Here is a 21,839-nt window from a genome sequence, read left to right as displayed (position 1 = left end):
AAGTTTAATTTATCAATTTTTTTCTTTGAAGCCACATTGCCTTCTGTGTCCTATCCAAGGAGCCTTGCCCACCCCATGTTGTAAAGATGTTCTCCTATGTGTTCTTTAAACAACTTTTAGTTTTAGTTTTCACAGGTGAATCTATCATCCACTTTGAATTACTGTTTGTGTAGGGTAGAAGAGAGGGCTGTACTGCATTTGTTCTGATGGAAAGATCCAGATGCTCAAGCACCACGTGCTAGAAACACCTTCATTTCCCCAGGGGACTTCCTTGGCAACATGCTGACAAGCAGAAACATCTCAGTAAGGGTCTACTTCCAGGCTTTTTTTTTTTTTCTTAAGATTTTATTTTTAAGTAATCTCTACAACCAACGTGAGGCTTGAACCCACAACCTCGAGATCAAGGGTCACATGCTCTACAGACTGACCCGGCCAGGCACCCCTACACTTTGTCTTTTGTTCCACTGATCTCTTTGTTGCCCCCTCCCCCCCCCCCCCCCCCACAACAGCAACACTGTCTAGATCACGACTATCTCACAAGACTTGAAGTCAGATGGTTGAAATTCTCCAACTTGTTTTCGTACCCTGATTGCTTGGCATTATCTGGGTCCTGTGTGTGTTTCCACATAAAGTTTAGAATCAGCTTGTCAATTTCTCCTGCAGGAATTTTGATTAGGATTGTGCTGCATCTTGAGATCAATTTGGGGAGAAAAGACAAAGTAACTATATCGAGTCCTCCAACCCAGGTACATCATACACCTCTCCCGTTTATCTGGGTCTTTAATTCGGTTTTGTAGTTTTCAACATAGTTCTTGCCTGTCTTTTGTGAAATCTGTTCCTAAACGTCCTTGGCAATTCTTGACTACGGTATCATCTTTGCAGCTGAGGTTCCCTACTGGCCTCTTCTCAATCTTGGCTTGCACTGCCCTCCCTCAGGGGGGCGAAAGCAGTTACTGGAGGTGGTGCTCACAATGGCCGGACGTGGGTGGGGGCAGGCTTGGGTGCAAGAGGCACTTCCAGACCCTTCTGCGCCCCTCCTTCCTCTTAGCCCTCTGGCATTCCCTGTCCTCCTACTCCATTCACTACTGTCGTAAAGGGAAACACCACGAGGGGGAAGGGGACGATGTACAGCCATCCATGGGCTGACTGCTTCTGTAGGTGCAGACCCTGGGCCCCCTCACCCCCTCCTCCCAGGCCACCAGCCGCGGACAAAGGCAGTGTTTCTGCCCCACTTAGCACTGGTGTGCTCGCCCACAGGCCAGCCGTGCTGTCTGCAATCCATCACCTCGCTCAGCCTCTCTGGGAGCCCTCACAACCCCCAGTCCTCCAAGGCCGCCACTTGCTTGTTTCTGGGGGAAACCACATTGTCACTTAATGACTTAAAAAAATTATTTCCAGGGCACCTGGGTGGCTCAGGCGGTTAAGCATCTGACTCTTGATCTCAGCTCAGGTCATGAACTCACGGTTCAAAAAAAGTTTTAGTCCTGATCAGACGTTACTTGGAGCAGTTGATTGTGCTTTTACGTTAACGGTATCCGAAACAAGAAGGGCGAGGACTGGAGAAGAGAAATGGAGGGGCCACGATGACATGAGTAACACACAGACCACACAACCGAGGCTGGAATGAGGCCGGCGTTCCTGCTGACCAGTCAGACAAAGCTGGTTCATGCAGGACGGTAGCTCATGCAGGACGGAAAACCCAGCTGCACTTCAGGGAACAGGAGGCAGCGCAGGAGATAGTTGGGGGTGGAAGGTGAACCACCAGGCCAGATCAGACAATTTACAGAACAAAACACACTCCTAAAAGCTAAATATCCCAAATCAACTTGATAATGCACACGCCTAGAAGAAAAGGTTTGGTTTCATCAATGGTGATCACCATCATGGCACCAGTACTGCTACCGTGAGGATTTGCACAAGGAAACCGCTAGGAAAGGATGTGTACTCACCCAGCCCAGAGATATTTATTGCTTTCACGGATTTCTTCATTTTGTAAAGAACCATCCGGTCCACGTCCAAAGCCTAAAACATAAGAGAAGTACGTAACTAAAACGTGTTTGAGCTCAGATCACGACTATCAGAGAATGGCCTTGTGAGAGCCACTCTGGAGGCCCCTGCGGAACTGTTTCGGTGGCACAAAGCCCCAGCGTGCGGCTCAGTGTGAAGACGGAGTCATCCCCATACGAGTTAAGAGTTAACCCGGACCAACTCCACTCCCACCAAGCCTCAATCCTCCCTGTGAACAAGTAAGGCTCGGGAGCCTGCCAGGGGCTCCTTCCGGACACAGACCAAGGACAGGGAGCAGGGGGAGGAGCGACGGGGGGCAGGGAGGCAGATCAGTCACAAGTGTGTCCCCACCCTGGCAAGACCGCCAACGCGCAGGCCAGACCGCCCCCCCCACTCAGAGGCAACGCGGTCTTGTGGGAGGCAAACCCACTCTGGATTTGGAAAGACCGAGACAGGAATTTGTTTGGGGTTGGAAGGCATGTTCTGCCTAACCCTTTTCTAGCCTAGATTTCTCTTCCAGAACCAGGGATAACAATTCCTACTTCGCCGGGTTGAACGATTAATTAGACACACCTAAGTCTTTAATATTCCTCTATGACGCTCCATTTGCTTTCACACCTTAACAGACCAACCACTACACGGCGGTAGCATGCGGCCCTTACAACGCCTAGCACGTAGTAAGTGCTCACGGAATACCTGCTCAGTGACTGATCAAATCAGGAGTCTGAATTACAGCTCTACTTTCACAAAAGACACAGGCGTCAAATTTCCCTTTAACCCAACTGAACACCCCAGAAGAGCAACGTGTCACTTTCAGTGGTGACAGGCGGAAGAGAGCATCTGTAACCTGGGATAGTGACACCCATCACGCAGGTTACCGTAAAGAAACTAAGAACTCCAGGGCAAGTGCTGAGCCCCAAATCTGGTACATACTCGACGACGTTATTATTACTCATCGTGAGATTTAATCACAAAACCCCGCAACAGACTGTCATCAGAAACAGAGCACTCGGCCTCAGAGCAACAGCACAGTCCTTCCCTGCCAGGCTTCCCGAATCACTTTCCATATCAGCATCCTAAGTCCTATTCGAAAGCGACAAGGACTGTTTTAGCAGAGGCTAAGAACAGATGTGATTGGTGCTGACAATTACTAAATAGAAAAATGATCACCAGGCAGCAGTTGACAGAGTGGTTACAATAAAAAGAGAAACTGTATTTTAGTTTTTAAATGTTTGATTTATTTGGGGGGTGGGAGGGAACAGTGTGAGCAGGGGAGGGGCAGAGAGAGGGAGACACAGAATCCGAAGCGGGCTCCAGGCTCCGAGCTGTCAGCACACAGCCCGACGCGGGGCTCGAACTCACAAACTGCGAGATCATGACCTGAGCTGAAGTCAGACGCTCAACCGACTGAGCCACCCAGGCGCCCCGAGAAGTTGTATTTTAAAAAGCATTATTTTCTGACATACTGGAGGAAGACGTAGGCATGAACGGCCACAAAGATGTCGAAATTTCTCGTAGAGAGCTAGCTCTTATTTTCCTAGGTCATCTCTCATCCGTTCCAGACCTTCCCTTGAGATGTGAAAAGGGATTTGGAAAAAGTACATAACCAGTGAACTCTCTCCCGAAGACTCATCACTTTCTACTCCCCAGTCTGCCACCCAGCAGGCAGTGCCCTCCAGCGTGTGCACCCACCTGTTGGGTTCTACCAGGGGCCGCAAGAAGATGGGGTGGGTCTGCTCAGGGCTGGTTAGAAACACTGGCTCCCGAAGCTTTATCGACCGCGTGTCAGAGAGTACGACAGTTCAGTGCACTCATCACAGCTGTGGAAGGTCCCGACCCCCACGTGAAGGGCCATGACTGAAAAACACATTCGATCTAATCGACATCTACTCCAGCACTTGGAGAGAATTCGGTCGGGAATCGCGGCTGCACTCAAATAATTAAGCCTGCTCCTCCTCCTGAAGCTTCCCACAGACAGCAGAAGGCAGCTCCCCAGCCCGGTTAGCCTACACGGTAACAGAAGTCAGCCAATATTCTCACGAAGCCCTTTCTGCGGGCCGGGAGGAGGAGCGAACGGAGAAAACACAGCAGAGAAACGCGGAACACGAGTCCGAGGGGCCACTCCCAGCCCACGACGCTGGCGCTACTTCCGCACGTCCCCAGGATGAGGCCTCGACTCCGTAGCAGCTTTAAAACCTCCTCACGATCTGGCCCCCATTACTTCTCCAGCGTCGTCTCCGGACCCCTGCCCCGAGCGCACCTGAAGTTCCGTCCCAACGAACTCCTGCAGCCCCTCCCAACCTTCTTCCTCCTCTTTATTTCTAACACTGTGTGCTCTTCCCTGCCTCCTCTTGACCCCTTAGTTTTACCCCGGCTTTGCGAGTTGACTTGGAGGCAGGTCCTCCTCCTGAAAGCCTCCTCAGACAGGTTAGGTACTCACCCAGACTTTTCCCGGAACCCTGTGCTTACTCAATAGTTCGCCTGATGAAATTTAGTGGGGACCTACTATGTGCTAAGTACTAAGCGAGGTGTCCCAGACACAACAGGTGAGCAAAACAGGGCCACGCCCATGCCTGCATGGAGTTCACAATGTAGCAGCATAATGCCCTAGAGAAACACAAAGCCAGAAGCCCAGGACTCTCACGTAACTGCTTTTCCATTTGTGCCGCTCACCTCAAGCCCCGCACTTCCTAGCCAATGTACCTACAACAGCACGTGTCCACTGAGCCTGGAAATACAGCCAGCGCCACACAGTCAAATGATAATATTTTGGACATGCTAGGTTAAAGAAGATATTAATACGATTAATGTTATGCTTCTTGTTACCTTTTTCAGAGATCTCCCGTAAGGGCAGGACGCTCTCCGCTCGGTCCCCAGTGCCCAGCACAAAGCTGACACGGGACGGGACTCAGAGAGCAGCTCCGTCCGTGACCGTGAGACCAGAAAGGCAGGCAGGGACACAGAGGCTGGCAAGGGTATCCGGCTGAGCCTGCAGACAGTGGGCAGCTACCGAAGGTTCTCAGGCAGGGGAGAATGGCGGGCTGTACTTGAAGGTCACTCAAGCCACAGTGGGAACAATGGATCTGAGCAGGCAGGAAGTAGACTCAGGGAACGGATACCCAACAAGGAAGGGCCCGGCTGGGACCCATGATTAGGAAGCCATATGGGACTGGTACAGGGCAGCAGACATTCTGGAAAAGTCAGTGTGTGCCCAGGGAGATCTATTCGGCCTCCTCAACTGAGTTTAGCCCTCCAGGCTCTGGCACTCCCACAGATGACAGAACAATCTTCTGTCCACAGGGCTTTTGCTCAATTGTGCCGAGAAAACCGTGGACCAGACTAGCCCTATCCACCTCAGTGCGGAAGGCCGACCACAGATGAAACAGGCTTCATAACACTGCTCAACGCTGGCAAGTTTCCTCCCACGTCGTCCTGTGGGGCACACCCCTCCCTGACCTTTTCCTGCATAAAAGTCTTGTAAAAATAGGCCACCATATGGAATATTCTACCTCTGTTATTAGAGGGGATGTGCTGTTTCCTGAACTCAGGGGAAGAGTGGGTAAACGGTAACCGCTGCTTTTCTACAGTCTGTTAAGAAGAGCCTGGAAAGAAAGGTAAGGTAGGCGGAGAGGTAATTTTAAATTAAAACTGCAAGAGGGAACAGCAATTACCTCCCCACTCAAAACCACACCCTTCATTACGGAGCATATTTACAGATAATTAAGATTAAGCTTGGGCAGGAGAAGTCGGAATGATTAAGACTGAGTGCTAGAAATAGTCTTCCGTCAATTATAAATAAAAACAGCACTGGGAAACCTGAAACAACAAAATAGCAAAACTGGAGAGCCTCAAGGAACCGAAGGGGTCCACCAATCGGGCTGAGATCCCTAACGGGGGCGCTCCCCCACACCCGCCCTCCCCAAAACTACCCGAGCTAAAGAGAAGGAAAAAGAACGGCCACCTTGGTCAGAATGTGTGTGGAAACCCTATAAACACAGGCAAAAGCTGAACAGCCACTACGGACCTAGGCGGGGCCGGCACAACAGCTAACGCCTGGCCAAACCCCATTAATCCTGAGGGCCTACACTGCAGCTGACCCTCAGTTTATAAAACATGTTTCACAGAGTGAATTTATCACATAAACAAGACTGTAGAGATGTGTCTCAAGATATTTTAGAGGAAAATAAACAACGGTTTCCAACCATTCTAAAAGCGCCTCCTTTGATCCCTTGGACCCTTGCATGAAGGGCCAGGGTTCTGGTTCATTCCTGCGAGCAGCTCCCCGTGGTCTCCGCGGCTCGTCCACGGACGCCGGCTCTCGGGAGGGTGCAGGGGGCGTGAGGGGAGCCCTCCCAGGAGGGGACACAACACCGTTCACTCTTTTCCTTCTTCACACCTGTGCTGTCCAACAGGGCAGCCGCACAGGAATATGGAAGATAAACTACAATTTAGTCAAGTAAAAAATCCAGCTCCTGTCTCGCCACCTTTCTCCGGAGCCGTAGCCACATACGACATACCGACTGGGTCTAAACACGCCGCCCCTGTTTGCTCTTCCTCTGTTCCTGCAGACCCCTCCGTGCACCATCCCCTAACGTTCCGGAGCCCCTGGCTTCATCGAGGGGGGCCTCTCCCTCCTTCCCCCATGGGCAGTGCACAGATGTGACCGTGTGACAGCTCTTCTCCCTCTGGAGGGCTGAGGTAGTGTTTGTCCCCAGAGCCTACAGGGAAGTCCATCCTGGCTCAGAGGCACCTACGTCCTGATGCTGGATGGTGGAGGCCAAGTCCACGGTCTGTCTGAGGAGATGAGCCTGGGGCAGGTGGGCACCTACCGGGGGGCCGGTTTTTGCGCGGCCACGTGCTAAGGATCTGCACACGTGAATGCTTCCACTCGACAGGCCAATGAGGTGGAGGGGAACACTAGCTTTGAATCCCAAGGAAGAAATCTCCCCCGAAAGAACTCCCCTCTTCTGATTAAGAGACGAGCGTTACCAAAGGGTTTTACTCCAGAGATACGATATTTTGAACTTTGTTAATAAAAAACTTGTGGAAATTTATTTTCTCTCTTATTATGTAAGCACCTATATGAGACCCTCACTTTTGCCTCTAGGCCTGCAAAGCCTAAAATGTTCACTGCCTGGCCCTTCACGAAGTCCGCCAACCCCCGGCCCAGAAGATTCACACACAGGTTTCTCCAATCTTATCGGCCAGCCCAGTCTCCTCTTGGCACAGGACCAGTTTGGCCCCCCAGTTCTCAATTTGAGCCAGGAATGGTGGAGAGCAGCCGGCTTCATCCTGGGAACCCAAAGATGGCTGCCATGGGGGAGGAAAGGCCAGGAGACCACGGTCTGGGCCGCCGGGGAGGCATGTTCTACTCTGCCGTCCCGTCATATCTCCCTCGTTCCTTTCGGGAAAGGCTGACCTGAGGGGAAATGACATTTTCGAAAGACAAAGACCAAATAAGAAAACAAAGCGACACCCAGATCTGTGCCCCCAAGGATAGCTTTGCCAAGGAAGACTCACGCGGACATCTAGACGGCAGCTTCGTCTCCTCTCCCGCTTGACATTACTTTTGAAGTAACACAGGACATTAATGACAGTGTCAGATATTTCCAGAAGCCTTCTGGGAAGCGCAGCAATGCACTGTGGCCTGCAGGCTCAGTGTAGAGCCAGAGCGATAATGGATCTACCTCCTCCTGGGAATACAGCAGAGGCCTGGGGAACAGCAGGTGTCACGAAGAATTAGGATCAAGTAAATATGAAGCTAAATCAAGCTGCGTGAGACACGTACGCATCAGGGCACGCCAGAAGGTCACGCTTGGTATTCTCTAACGCAACTGGGGTCACTCAGAGTATACACACATCTGCACCACAAGGCGAGGATGGTCGTGACCCTCTTCGAAAGAGCCGAAAACGGGACAAACCCACATACCCGGTGACGGTAAAACGCATGAACCGCTGCAGGGAGACAAACGTTACCCACCCAGAACATAAACGAATTTCACAACAATGTTATGCAAAAGAAGTAAGTTGCAAAAGTATGCCGGCGGTATACGACCGTAAAAGTGGAAAGTAGGAAAAACTCGATGATGTTGTTCCTGTTTAGGAACGTAAGTGCTGCTGATACAACTACAAACAGAAGCGAGGAGAGATGTTGATGGCCCAGATGGGCCGGCGGCTCCTCGGAGGGTGCTGACGGGAAGGCAGGCGAGCGCTCCTGGAACGCTGACGGGGGCCAGGGGTCAGGAAGGGACAAGTGATGGCTGGATGGGTGTTTGCTCATAATCATCCTATAAATCATATCTCCGTGTGTGTGTGTGCATGCTAATCTGCATAAAAGTAAATTTAAAGCCTTCTCGATGGAAAAGAAATTAAAATCAACTAGAGTCTGGGGGAAGAGCCAGAAAGGCTGCCAAAATGACAATGCCTCACAGGGCACTTTATTAGCTCAGCATTTTGGTCACGCACAACGAGTGAAAGGAACCTAGAGATAGGTCCCCTCGTCCCCTTTCCGAGCCATCTGAGAGCAGACAGCACAAGTTGGTAAGCTGGAGACAGAGGTGCACAAGAACCCAGGTCAGCCAACTCCTAAAGCAGGCCACCCTTGAGAACCAGCAACCAGAAAAGACAGACTTCTTTCATTTTTCTCCAACATGTTGTTTTTACTCCTCAGAATGTCTCAGATTCTGTGCCTAGGTGCCAGCACCAGGGGGGGCAGCCAGGTGAGCACTGATTCAGAGGACAGCCAGCCCCCTCACCCAACTGCCAACTGCACCTTGACCATGTCTTCAATCGCAGGTACTTGCAATAGATGCGTCCAAACCTGGGGGGGTTGTCATCAGGGAGAGGGGTGCCACCACACCCGGCCCGTGTACATGTGGCTGATCCTGACCCATGTGGGTATATGTGGCACTAAGAACAAAAAAAACCCCACAATAAAGCGGCTTCCAAAGATCGAAATGCAACAGACCTTTCTCAAAATTCCATCTTGGGAGGTAGGAAAGTACAAGGTAATTTATTGAACCAACTGAGCCCGCGAGCCTGCGCATACACACTCAACTGTAAGCAAGAAATAAACTTTATAAACTAGAGAGGATAAGCAAGTGTTGCATTGTATACACAAACTGCGTATATAAAGATACAGGAAACAAATAATCTTTGTTGTCTCAGGGAAAGTTGGGGGACTTTTTGGATTTTTCTACTTTTAAACGTATCAACATGAGTACGTTATACTTGAAAAAATTTTTAAAAGGCACTTCAATATCCTACACGGCTATCTTCTTCAGTTGTTTTCACATCAAATAGAATTTAACTCTGAGCACAAAAAAACGTGTCAAAGTAACTGATGAAACAATAAAGAAAAATACTCAAAATTGTGTCTTTCCATACACAAGTATATACACAGAACAATATCCTGGAAGACACATGAATCCATCCCAATGGTTACTGAGGAGACAGAAAAGACAGTGAAGGCAGGCTCATTTTTTGGTACTGTTTGAAATATGTTTATGCAGGATTTGTGTGGTTAGAAAGATATAATTGAAGATAAACAGCTCTCTGAAATAGAAAAAGGAATGTCACTAACCCAACCTGACTGGCTGAGACGGTGTGGCCCCAAGCACTCTGATTACGGCCATCAGTGGCCATCAGAGGCTGGACCCCAGGAAGCTAAGAACTCATAAAACATGAAAGTCATTGAAGGTCCCGGGACAGATAAAAGATATAAATACAAATCAAAAGAACAAAGGCATGGGGTGGGGGGGGGCGGGCGGGGAGTGATGGTTTGAAACACAAAACAGAACTGGAGTCTCCAAGCTGCTCCCAGCCATGGCAGCTGAGGGCATCACTGCCCTCCCTGGTCTTCCAGAAAGTACGCTCGCCAGAGGGGGCAAAGGGCTTCACCAGAGCAGTTTCTCTCCTTCTGTCCCCGTCCAATTGCAGAAATACGTCCCCATGTCCTCCCTCCTTTCCACACAAGTTACGTCTACAAAGATGTTCTCAGCAGGACTTTGAAAGAGAAAACAATAGGAAAGAGCCCCAAATGCCCAACCAAGGAGAGTAACTGCACAGACTACTGGGCATTCACACGATTACATTCTAGACAGTCGTCACCATGACTGAAGTGGACGGTGTCATACACAGACTACGTGACAATGCTGTGTTAACAAAGGAGAGCCTCAAGCTGGTAAAGTTGGAAGAGCCAAGTACCCACAGGCCCTCCCATGAACCCCATCACTGGAGACGTCAGCCGGGAACTCAGGCTTTTACTAGATCACTCTTCTAGAGAGGCAGAAACAGATGACAATGAATTCCAGCTTTATAAAAATGCTTTACATCCTGATTTCTTACTTCGGGGGAAAGAGCTTCTGGGAGATCTGGAGGAGTTGACAAGAGAAAGGAGAATTTTGGTAAGCCAGCTACAACACCCCAGCAGCCAAGAAAGGCAGTCCTCGTCTCAGAGGCCCTGGTGCCCCGTTCCCGGAGGAGGGTCTGGGCTGAAGTCCCGGGCACCTTCAACAAACACGGCACCCCTCAGTTCTGCTCCCCTGGATGGACTGAAGAGCCCAGATGCAAGCAGGAAATGGGCCATCTCTGGGGAACAATGACAAACGGAATAGGGGCCATCATACCAGCAGATGTCTGGTATGCAGGGCTGAGGCCGCTGCACAGGGCCAGGCGGTGGAGGCCTGGTGATACGGAAGCAGCGGGAGAGGCTGGGAAGGTGACCTTCAGTTGGGGCTGAGGTCAGCCTTCCACATCTGTCCCAGTTCCAGAAGACAATGTAATCACAGGCCAGGCTGATTTCCCCAGGAAACAGGGTTAAGGCCACGTGACCTCCACTTCAGTGACATAAACAGGAGAGAGGGGACGTGAGCGAGCGGTTTTCTCTGGGCCCCACATGGAGCCAGGGGGTGCTAAGTAGGACTCTGCTTCCGGGGCGCAGGGGGTCTGCCCGCAAACCAGCGTTCACACTCACTCTACGGGTTCTGCCCCCAGCCTCGTGGCTTTTAGCATACTGGCTCCTCCTCTGTGCCAACTGGGCCTCTGATGGGGGGCGGGGGGGGGGTCTTTCTGCTGTCAGCCGGCTGCCACATTTGTGTCTTATGAATTCTTTCAAAAAGTACATCTTGTAACTGAAACTAGACTTCAGGTAACACACGCATCGAAAAGGGGAAAAACCGGAATTCCCTGCAGGCCTCCTCATTCCCTTTTACCACCGACATCCCAACTCCACAACGTCGCCTCCGGGGAGACACCAAAAAGGAGCGAAGCCAAGAGAAGGTGCTCTCAGTTCTGGTCTCTCAGTGCTGGATCCTTTGGAATAGCGCAGTGGTTGAAAGTCACTGGTTTTTTTCACCCGACAGATAAAATTCTAAACCGGACTCCGCATATCAACAGCATGACCCCAGGAGAGTGGCTTCCCCTCACGGACCTCGGTTGTTTTCCTCTGTAACTTGGGAATAAGGCTTGCTTCGCAGGAGAAATCATCGGCGGGTACGGGATCTGTGCCCTGCAGGCGCTCCGCCACGGTGAGCTTTCGTTAGTGCGCCCCGGGCCTCCAAGGGGTCAGATCCACACTATGCCAAACAAGGGGGCCGTTCAGGAACACCATCTCCCCAGGACTGGGGCAATGGCTAGGATAAATATTTTCGGGTCTGATAATGGTTACGGTAACAAGGAAAAAAAAAAAAAAGAAAAAGAAGAAAACTACCTGTGTAGCTCATGCCAAGCTTTCACTCCCGGTAATAAGTTTTTCCCCCCGTCAACATTTAAATTCTTCCAAACACTCCCTGGTGTGTTTCTAACTCCCCAAAGGGGTGACATGGGCAAAGGCAGGGCCACACAGCAAGTGACACAGCGGGGTGCTCTGGGCCAGCTTAGTGGAGGGGGTCACCTGTCCCCTCTGGGCTTTCACACACAGGGTCAAATGGGGCAGAGTGGGCACAGGGGAAGCTGATAAGACGCCTGGTGTCAGCCCGTCCCCTGCTCCCCCACCCGGCAGAATCCTGGGGGGCCCCGCTTTCCAAGCAAAGCCTCCAGGCAGGCTTCCCCTCTCACACCTGTGTCAGTGCAGCACAGGCCACCCTCTGTGCCCCCTCCCCCCACAAATGGCCACACCAAGGTGCGGGAGCAGGACTGGGTGGCCCACAGGCTCCGGGCGTGTTCCCAGAAGCGAAGTTACTCAGGTAGAGTTGGCGGCCCCGGGTAGAAAGGCCAGCAGCAGACAAGCTACGTAGACATCTATAGTCCCAAGAGTCACAAAGCACCTGACATTCCACAGAGCACTTTCTTTTAAGTTTATTGATTTACCACGTGTGTGAGAGTGAGTGAGACGGGCAGAGAGGGAGGGAGGGAGAGAATCCCAAGCAGGCTCCGCGCTATCAGCCCAGGTCCAACACAGGGCTCGATCCTACGAACCGTGAGATCATAACCTGAGCCAAAATCATGAGTCAGACGCTCAACCAGCTGAGTCACCCCGGGGCCCCTCCACCGAGCACTTGAAGGATCCACGACTTTACACGATATTCACAGCATCTTGTGAAAGCACTGCCAATTTCCCCAATTTAAAGTAGAAGAAACTGACTCAAAGAGTTGGACTTGCCCTAAGTCATTTATTTGGCCTTGAACTGAAGAGTTCAAACTGGGAGTTCCCAGCAGACTGGAGAGGCAAGCTTCCAGGACTATGTGGTCCCCGTGTCGCCCTCCCTCTAGTTTATGGCCGCTTGGCTTCCAGGGCCGGGAAGAGTGCACGGGACGCTCCGGGGACTTGTGCTGCTACCTCCTGTCAGGTCTGGGGAAAACAATCCCCCTCATCCGCCTCTGCCTCAGGCTTCCCTTACGCCCTTCGCCCAGCCCAGGGCTAGAACCACCTGGCACTGCTCATCCTTACCAGGGATGCCACCCACTCCCACTCACCGAGAAAGGCGTCTCCCGGGCTGTGTGACCGCCCCACTCCTGCCACCCCAGCTGCACCGCATCTGACCTTCACCGGGAGCTCAGGCGAGGCCCACCTAGACCGCCTGACGTAAGCAATTCTGGGGTTCCAGAACCTTCCCACGGGCCTGAGCGCCAGGGAATGGACAGAAGGCAGGTGATGGTGCGACACCGCCATTTGCCCATGTCCAGGTTGCACAATCCATCCTTGGGGCCGGCTTTAAGGGGAAGATTCAATGACCACTGTCCCGAGTCTTGCCGTGTCTTGATCCTCCACGTCTCAGTTCCTGTTTCCCATCCCAGAGACCCGGCCCCGCTGCCCTACGATGGAATGGGAAGTAGGGACGAGGAGGGAAACCCAGAATGAGGAAGGGAGAAGGAAGGAACGGCCAGGCGTGTTCAGGCCCCAAATGGCCTGCCACCTCCAAAGCCAGCCTCTAAATGCAGCAGAGATGGTTTCTGGAAAGAAAGGAGGGGGGGCATGCAAATGAGCCTGACGTGCTGACCAGAACTGTTCCCCTTCCCCTACTCTGGCACAAAGGCGTCACAGTGCCCTCCCTCTGTCCACGGCTCTCTGCCCCCAAGTCTGTCATCTCCAGAACTATCCTCTTGTTCTGTCATCCAAGAAGTGCAGTGACGGGCAAGAGGGAACATGAGCGGGAACCACCAGGCGTTGTTTCCTGCAGCCCATTTCACCCTTCCGACCCAGGTTTATCGTGAGAGCCGCTGGTACAATAAAGGGACCGTGGGCTCAGGGGACACAGACTGAGCTGTAGTTCCCACATCCCCACACACAGATTCCTTATCTCCTGGGCCTCGGTTTCCATATCCCTAAAACAGGGAAATAACATCCATTTGATATGGCTGTTGTGACGATTATTTGCTAGGCATGAGCACAGCACCGGCCACTGGAAACATCTGGGTTAATGTGAGGGAGGTCCCCTCCCACCACCCCAACGGACGGCACAGCAGACCAATCAGGTCACCTGGTCAGGGACCGGCTCTAGGGCAGGACGGGACCACCGTGGACCTGGGTCTTGCTCTAGCTCTCCTCCAGCTTCACCCCTCTCCACGCATGGTAAGGTCAGAGGGCCGGGAGCCTGCATTACCCCCTCCTAGACTGCACCGCGGATACCCAGCACCCCACCAGCCCCTGTGCCAGCAGCCTGAGTCTGTGTGGGTCTTTTCCCTAAACTTTTCCCAGATGGGTTTAACCCCAGACCCGAAGGGTAGCTGTCTGTGGGGAGAGGGTGGACACAGCTTGGACAGGAGGTAGCCCCACACAGGTGTGAGAGGGTGATGCCTGCCCAGAGGCCTTGCTTTAGAAGTGGGGTTCCCTATACCAAGGAGTCTACAGGGTGGGGGAGCAGGGGACAGGTTGACACCAGGTGTGTGTCTGCTCCCCCTGACCTAGAACTGGGGTTCCCTACTCTGCTCCGTTTGACCCAAGGACTACGCAGAACCCTTGAGGGCCCAGGTGCGAGAGCTGAGAAGGTATGCAGAAGGTTAGCATCAGCACCCACTCCCGGCTGCAAACATGGCAGGGCTACCTGGCCAGTACACGCATCAAGCATCAGCACTCATTTGAAGAAAAGATGCCTCTGCTAAGGACACAGACACAATACTGGATCCCACAGCCTACAGGAAGGACAGGAATCCACAAAATGGTGCTGTGTTCTGACAGGCACGCAAGCCACGGAGCAGGAAGGGCTGAGAGCCAATGGGGAGCAGCGTGGGGGCAGAGATAAAGGCCCCCCAGAGATGCAGATGGTCTTGTCCTTTCTATGAGCATCTTCAGACAGCACGCACTCACCTAGGAAGCAGGAGTAAAAGACAGGACAGAGATTTGGGAAAGGCTGGGTGAGGAGGGGCCCAGAGAGCATGACCAACTGGCAGCAAGGCCATGTGACAGGGCCAGACAAGGCGGTGGGGGCAAGGCCAGAAGTAGGGGGAAGAGGGGCCAAAGGCAGGGCAGCGTCCCTGTCACTGAGGGGCAGTAGGAGGACAGGACACGCAGCAAAAGGCACAAATGGCTCTTGGCTGAGGCAGCTCAGGACCTTCTTGGGCTTCTGTGGGCCGTTAGAGGCTGTTTATTTTCAGTATTTGGGGATGTAGGCATTTCTCCCCAAGGAAGGGCTTCAGACCATTAGTTTTACTTTGTCTGGTCTCCACCCAAAGAAAAGAAAATTCAAAACCCCAGTTAATAAAACAAGAGGGAAGGCAAGGGCAGGGGTTCCCTGGGCCACCACACTGAGAGGAAGAGGCCGCCCTCCCACCCACAAGCCTCAAGTGGGGAGGACCGACCCCGGGGTCATGGTCGTCATGCTTCCTCCCCACGGAGACACTGGCCTGCACAGGACACAAGGCCCCGATGCACTTCCCGGGGAACCCCACGATGCTGAGTCCTAAAAGCAGACGCTGCACGTAATGGTGCTGCTGAAGGACACAAGAGGGACAGAGATAAAGACGTAAGATGCACAAGTAAAGGGGCACCTGGGTGGCTCAGTCGGTTAAGCGTCTGACTGTTAATTTCAGCTCAGGTCATGATCTCACGGTTCCTGAGACTGAAGCCCGCATCAGGCTCTGTACCAACAGCACGGAGCCTACTTGGGATTCTCTCCCTTTCTCTCTCTCTGCCCCTCCCCTGCTCACACATGCGTGTATGCACATTCTCTCTCTCTCTCTCTCTCTCTCTCTCAAAATAAATAGACATTTAAAAAAAGAAGATGTACGGGTAATGATAGCCCAGGCTTCTCAGGCCAGAGTGCCCTCTGCCTTGAGGCTAACATGCAGGGCACTCACCACCCTACACACAGATAACTTACTACTCATCCCCAAAGCGGGGGACACTGCAACAGCCCAGAGAAGAGAAGCCGGCGGGTCTGGTTCTGTCGCCACAAGCTACGTGGCCCCGGGGGTGCAGAAAGCTTCCATTCATTAGTGACAGGGAAGGCTGGACTGTGCGAGAGGAGGGCCTGCGTGTGGTGGGGGGCGGAAAAGGCCAGGAGCTGTGGACACCATTTGAGCTCTGTCACCCCCTCAGATCTGGACCGAGATCAGTGACTTCTCCTCCGAGCCTGCAGACATAAAATTCTACAAAACTACTGTCTTCAGCTATGCTTCCAAAGAGCGATTACAATGGTATTCAAATATAGGTGATGGAAGGGTTAACTTTCCCAGGGAAGCTGAGAATCCTGCCCGGAAGTGTCTACGAAACCAACTGACAAGTTAATTCTACGAATAATCCTAGTCCAAACGTGAAGACAAATATTTGGTAACGGCAAAAAGTGATTTTTAACAATTTTTAACAATCCCACTCTATTTCTCGGGTGTGGATTTCTCAACTAGGCTGGAAGAAACACCAGGTGTAAGAAGGCACGGCTCACCGGAAGGTCAGGGTCAAACACAACAGTACCGGCTGTGGTAGGGAGGGGGACAGCGGTACGCCCCTCACCTGCGCAGCACCTGAAACAAGAAATGCTTTACCTACATTACAGCTGGTGATTCTCAAACTCTGGGTTAGGCAGGTAATATTACAACAGGGCAGAAACCAAGGGAAGGAAGGGAAACGAAGCTATTTTTCCAAGGCCATAAAACCAAGATGCCATTGTAATTTCCTTTTTCAGTTCACAAATACCCCCATGTTCTCCTAGCCTGTCGTTCTTTCCGATGTCACCTGTGTTTCCTTAGTCTGTTCAAAGCGAGCGACTGTTAAGAAGTCAAGAAACAAGGAACCAAGAAAATAAAGGTATTTTCATCTTGGGGGACAAACTGTAGAACCCGCGGTGAGTGATTCCATGATGCTCATTAGCAGCTGTTTTGTTCCGATCGCTGTCTGAGCTTTTGTTCCGAACTTGCTGTTTGTGAACCAGCGATGGAGACTTCTCAGAAACTGAGCCCCAGGGAATGAAGACAAGACCATCAGCTCCTTCGGGACAGAGACCCAGGACTCCTGTCTCTGAATCCCGGGCACCTAGTAGAGCACATGACACCCATAAATGCTCCATAAACACGGAATGCATGAAACCACACTCCTCCAACACTGCCACAGGCTGTCGGGGGAAAGGCTTCCTGAAGTAGGTAAGCAGAGCCAAGGGCTAAAGTGGCAGGTTGTCAGGAGGCAAGGAACCCCAGGCAGGGAGACCAATCAGTCAGGATCATCTCCCTGCATCAGGCTGGCTGGCGCTGGTGGGGAGGAATCTGGGGGAGAGAAGGGGAACATGAATGGGCAGGATAAATGGCTCAGAGATAGTTGTAATGGATTTCATTCACTCAGTGGTACTTGTTTAAGACACGATTCCTCTGTACTCAGTGGATTAAAAAACTCTCTGACTAGTGTACAAATTGTTCAGACACATAACATCACGTCCTATGAACTGAATCCGTGAAAACCACGAGGCTGTTTTCATTTATCTGAAATTGGCGGCATGGATGCTCATGGCCTGTACTTTCACTTCAGAACTCTTACACGAGATGGGGAAAATTCTGATTTGCTCATATAAATACAAACAGATGGTCACAGACATTCTTTAAAAAAAAAAACAAAACAGCCCAATATTCTTTATTTAAACTAACTCAAAAGCTCTGAAATAGTAAGAAATTTATTTCAACTCCCTACCACTCACACCATCTAAAACCACCTAGCAGTCCTCTTCTCGTACACGGTCCACAACCAAGCTTGCAGGAACTGCGAAGCCCACGTAAATATTATCACGGCATTGATCTGTGAAGCACTGATTCCTTCTTGTACATCGACTGCCGTTTGCCTGCCTTTTAAACCAAAGGTGGCATGTGCACAGACACACACACTCAACACCGACTTTTAACATCTTGGTGCCCACACACCAACACGCTAACTTCTTCCTGGCTTGGTCGCCCCAGAGTCGTGCTTAGCACGTAGCTGGCACTCGATAAATCATAACTGAATGAACTGAATGTGCTGCCAGGATAACCTTCTTTTCAGAGACCCCAGAACAGCTCTTCTCCTGCCGTCTCTGTGAACACGTCTGAACCCGTAACTGTCACTGATTAGCACGGCTGTCGATTAGCACTGGTCATTCTATGACTGGAGGTCTCGTATGTTCCTTCATCCAAACAGGGCATTAAAAATAACCGAACTGGGGCGCCTGGGTGGCGCAGTCGGTTAAGCGTCCGACTTCAGCCAGGTCACGATCTCGCGGTCCGTGGGTTCGAGCCCCATGTCAGGCTCTGGGCTGATGGCTCAGAGCCTGGAGCCTGTTTCCGGTTCTGTGTCTCCCTCTCTCTCTGCCCCTCCCCCGTTCATGCTCTGTCTCTCTCTGTCCCAAAAATAAATAAACGTTGAAAAAAAAAAAATAACCGAACTTTAGAGCTGCGGCATTAGAACAACTCCAGTTTATAAGTGTTCCTCAACACCTAATGCGCCACCAACCAGCACACACGCATGGATGTGACTCTGCACCCCACGTATCACAAATGGGCGAGTCCACTTTTAGCAAGAGTTCGAGACGTTGTGGGCTATCACCTCACTGCCGAGAGATGGAAACAAGAGAGTATAAATCTTGGCTTCCGACAACTTTTAATTTTGTTCCTCTTTTTAAAAATTTTTATTTGTTTGTATTTTTTCTTAGTTCCACTGGAGTTAACACACAGCACTGTATTAGCTGCAGGTGTATAACACAGTGATCCAACAGTTCCACATACTACCCAGTGCTCATCAAGATAAGTGTCCTCTGGATCCCCTTCACCTATTTCACCTGTCCCCCGCCCACCTCCCTCTCCCCTCTGGTCACCACCAGTTTGCTCCCTACAGCTCAGAGCCCGTTTTCTGATTTGTCTTTCTCCCTCCCTATGTCCACCATTTTGTTTTGTACATTCCACACGTGAGCGAAATCATATGGTATTTGCCTTTCTCTGACTTGTTTCCCTTAGCATTATACTCTCTAGATCCATCCTCGTTGTTGCAAATGACAAGATTTCGGTCCTTTTTATGGCTGAGGCATACTCCTTTGTATCTATCACACACCTTCTTTATCCATTCGTGAATCGATGGACACTTGGGTGGCTTCCATATCTTGGCTATTGTAAATAATGCCGCAATAAACAAAGGGGTACATATATCCCTTCCAAGTAGTGTTTTCGTATTCTTTGGGTAAATACCCAGCAGTGCAATTACTGGATCATAGGGTAGTTCTATTTTTAATTTTTTGAGGAACCTCCATACTGTTTTCCAGAGTGGATGCACCAGCATGCGTTCCCACCAGCAGAACAAGAGGGTTCCTTTTTCTCCACATCCTCACCCACACTTGTGTTTCCTGTGTTTGGGATTTTAGCCATTCTGACAGGTGTGAGGTGATAACCGTGGTTTTGAGTTGCATTTCCCTGATGATGAGTGACGGGGAGCATCCTTTCACATGTCTGTTGGCCGTCCGTATATCTGTTCATGGTCTCCTGCCTATTTTTTAATTGCATCATTTGGCTTTGTGTTGTTGAGTAGAAGTTTGTTGTTGTTGTAGAAGTTCTCTATCTATTTTGGATGTTACTGGATATGTCATTTGCAAATATCTTCTCCCATTCTGCAGGTTGTCCTTTAGTTTTGTTGACTGTTTCCTTTACTGTGCAGAATCTTTTGTTTTGGTATAGTCCCACTGGTTTATTTTTGCTTTTGTTTCCTTGCCTCAGGAGACATATCCAGAAAGATGTTCTGTGTCTAATGGGCATAACTTTTTAAAAGTTGCTGGCCATACTAAAGATAAAAGCAGTACAGAGAAACCCTGAAGAAGCTCCGGGGAACCGTGGGGTCTCTGCACCAGTTCTGCCCCTAAATCCCTTCGTAACCTTAGGCAAGTTGCTTCACCTCTGAAAGCTGGGAGGGAGTGAACTCCACACCCTGTAATGGCACCAGCTAGAACTATCTGTGGCTGTGAACACATGGAACCAGCAGGCTACTGCTTCAAGCTCCAATGTTCATCTATATCAAATCATTTCACAGCAGCAAGATGATGGGAGGCCATCTCTTTAAAACTTCATAGAAGAATTTTTAAAAGCAAATCGCAGGCTATGGGTTCTTTAAATTTTTTTCTGTAAGAATGATTTATCCTAACTCCCCGGAATATCTGTAATATTATTCTGCAGAGTGTATCTTTTGGAATCTCAATTCAGATGATTGCTATTTAAATGTTCCATTTCTCTTGAACAGACCCTTCCAGAGAGCCATTCAACACTCATTATATTCTCTGCTCTCACAATGCATTTCAAGATATAAAAAGTCAACTTACGTTGTCTAAGTATAGACATATAGATCAAAAAAGTTACACGATGGCCAATAAGAACATGAAAAGCTGCTGACCATCATTAGTTATCAGGGATACGTAAATTAAGACCACAATGAAATTCCACTACACGCCCGCTAAAATGGCTGATAATGCCTAGGATGCGAAGGAGCAGGAACTCTCTCACACTGCCGGTGTTAGTGGAAAATGGCACAACCATTTAGAAAACTGCATGGCAGTATCTCATAAAGTTACACACTCAGCATGTGACACAGCAATTCCCATCCCTAGGTACTTGCCTAAATCTAAAAAATTAAACACGTCCACACGAAGACCACTGTTCACGGCAGCTGTACCCAGAGCAGTCAAAAGCCAGAAAGTACCCAGATGCCCATCAACGGCTGAGCTGATAAACACACTGTGGTATAGTCCGGCCACAGAATATGCCCAGGTGCTATCTGCATGTAATCCCACATTCTTTCAAGTACCTTCCAAAGGCCTTTAATATAAATTTCTCTGGATTTGCTGGTTCCTTGGTCGTTTAAAGTCTAATGCAGCTGCAAGGTCACAGCGGTTGGTTCCAACATCGTTGGCCATCCATCTGCCCTCCCTGACCCCACTGCCCGCTCTCCACAGCAGCACCTGTCAGCGTCTATGCAGTGTGTTAATAATGGCTGTCTTGACACTGAGGATGACTCTACCCCCAGCATTCCCCAGAGGGACAGTGTTCTGCAGGCTAGACTCTAATAATCTCTACTGGTCAGGGTGTCCCAAGGACACAAAACACTGGTGAAGAAGAAACTTGATGCATTCACATGGTAATTTTTTGGGGAAAGAAAAAAAGTTTGTTTTTTATTTATTTATTTTTTTTGAGAGAGAGAGCATGCATGTGCAAGCAAGCCGGGGGAGGGGCAGCGAGAGAGGGAGACAGAATCCCAAGCAGGGTCGTCACTGTCTGCACAGAGCCTGATGTGGGGCATGATCCCACAAACCATGAGATCATGACCTGAGTCGAAATCAAGAGTCAGACACTTAACCAAATGAGCCACCCAGATGCCCCCAAAAAAGTTTTTTAAGGGAAGGAAAAATGAGAGATGCCGGTGCACACTTCCTGTTCTTCAAGTCTCCTCTCAGTTCACAGGGGGGCCGTCCCTGGTCCTGTCTGTGCACACACAACCCCCTTTCCTGCCAGTGCCCTTGCCGGATGGGCAGCTGTTACTATCTCTCAGCTACGGCGACCTCCCCCTGCCATCATTACGGAAGGCATCCCGTTTTCCCCACTGATGTCCTCTCCCCAGCACAAACTGAAGGTCTCTAGGAAAGATGTCTGCCCTCTGAAAGCAAGGGTACTTTCCTCACTTTTCCCTTCACCTCCTCCCAAGGGGCACCGAGTCCTCACGCTCGCCAACCGGGATGGGGGAAAGGAAAAATCAGATGAGGTAATGCATTTTTAGTAGAGTACAAAATGCACACTTTCTCTCTAGTTATTAAACCTACAAAACCCACTCAATGGACACGGGTTCCACACCGAGCTTCTCAACTTCTCCACAACCTTGTGCCCAGACCCATGCAGCAAGCCAAACTCAGCCAGGTTTCCAAGCTTTCAGCACCTGCTGGGAGGACAGAGACCCCAGAGACTGCCCTGCGAGG

General features: G+C 50.6%; 1 protein-coding gene across 7 annotated transcripts in view; it reads right to left on the bottom strand.

The window, feature by feature from the left end:
* The window catches only part of ASAP2 (ArfGAP with SH3 domain, ankyrin repeat and PH domain 2), a 198,192-nt gene that overhangs the window by 108,889 nt on the left and 67,464 nt on the right, over window positions 1-21,839 (bottom strand). For all 7 annotated transcript variants that reach the window (XM_047845254.1, XM_047845255.1, XM_047845258.1 and 4 more), the window contains exon 2: window positions 1,950-2,022. In XM_047845254.1, coding sequence (XP_047701210.1) covers window positions 1,950-2,022 — 73 coding nt within the window. The remainder of the gene's footprint in view (window positions 1-1,949; window positions 2,023-21,839) is intronic.

The sequence above is a fragment of the Prionailurus viverrinus genome, unplaced genomic scaffold (genome assembly GCF_022837055.1).
Source record: "Prionailurus viverrinus isolate Anna unplaced genomic scaffold, UM_Priviv_1.0 scaffold_33, whole genome shotgun sequence".
In the NCBI taxonomy this organism is placed as follows: Eukaryota; Metazoa; Chordata; class Mammalia; order Carnivora; family Felidae; genus Prionailurus; species Prionailurus viverrinus.
The sequence above is the reverse complement of the archived record's forward strand: the minus strand, read 5'-3'. Positions and strand labels throughout refer to the sequence as shown.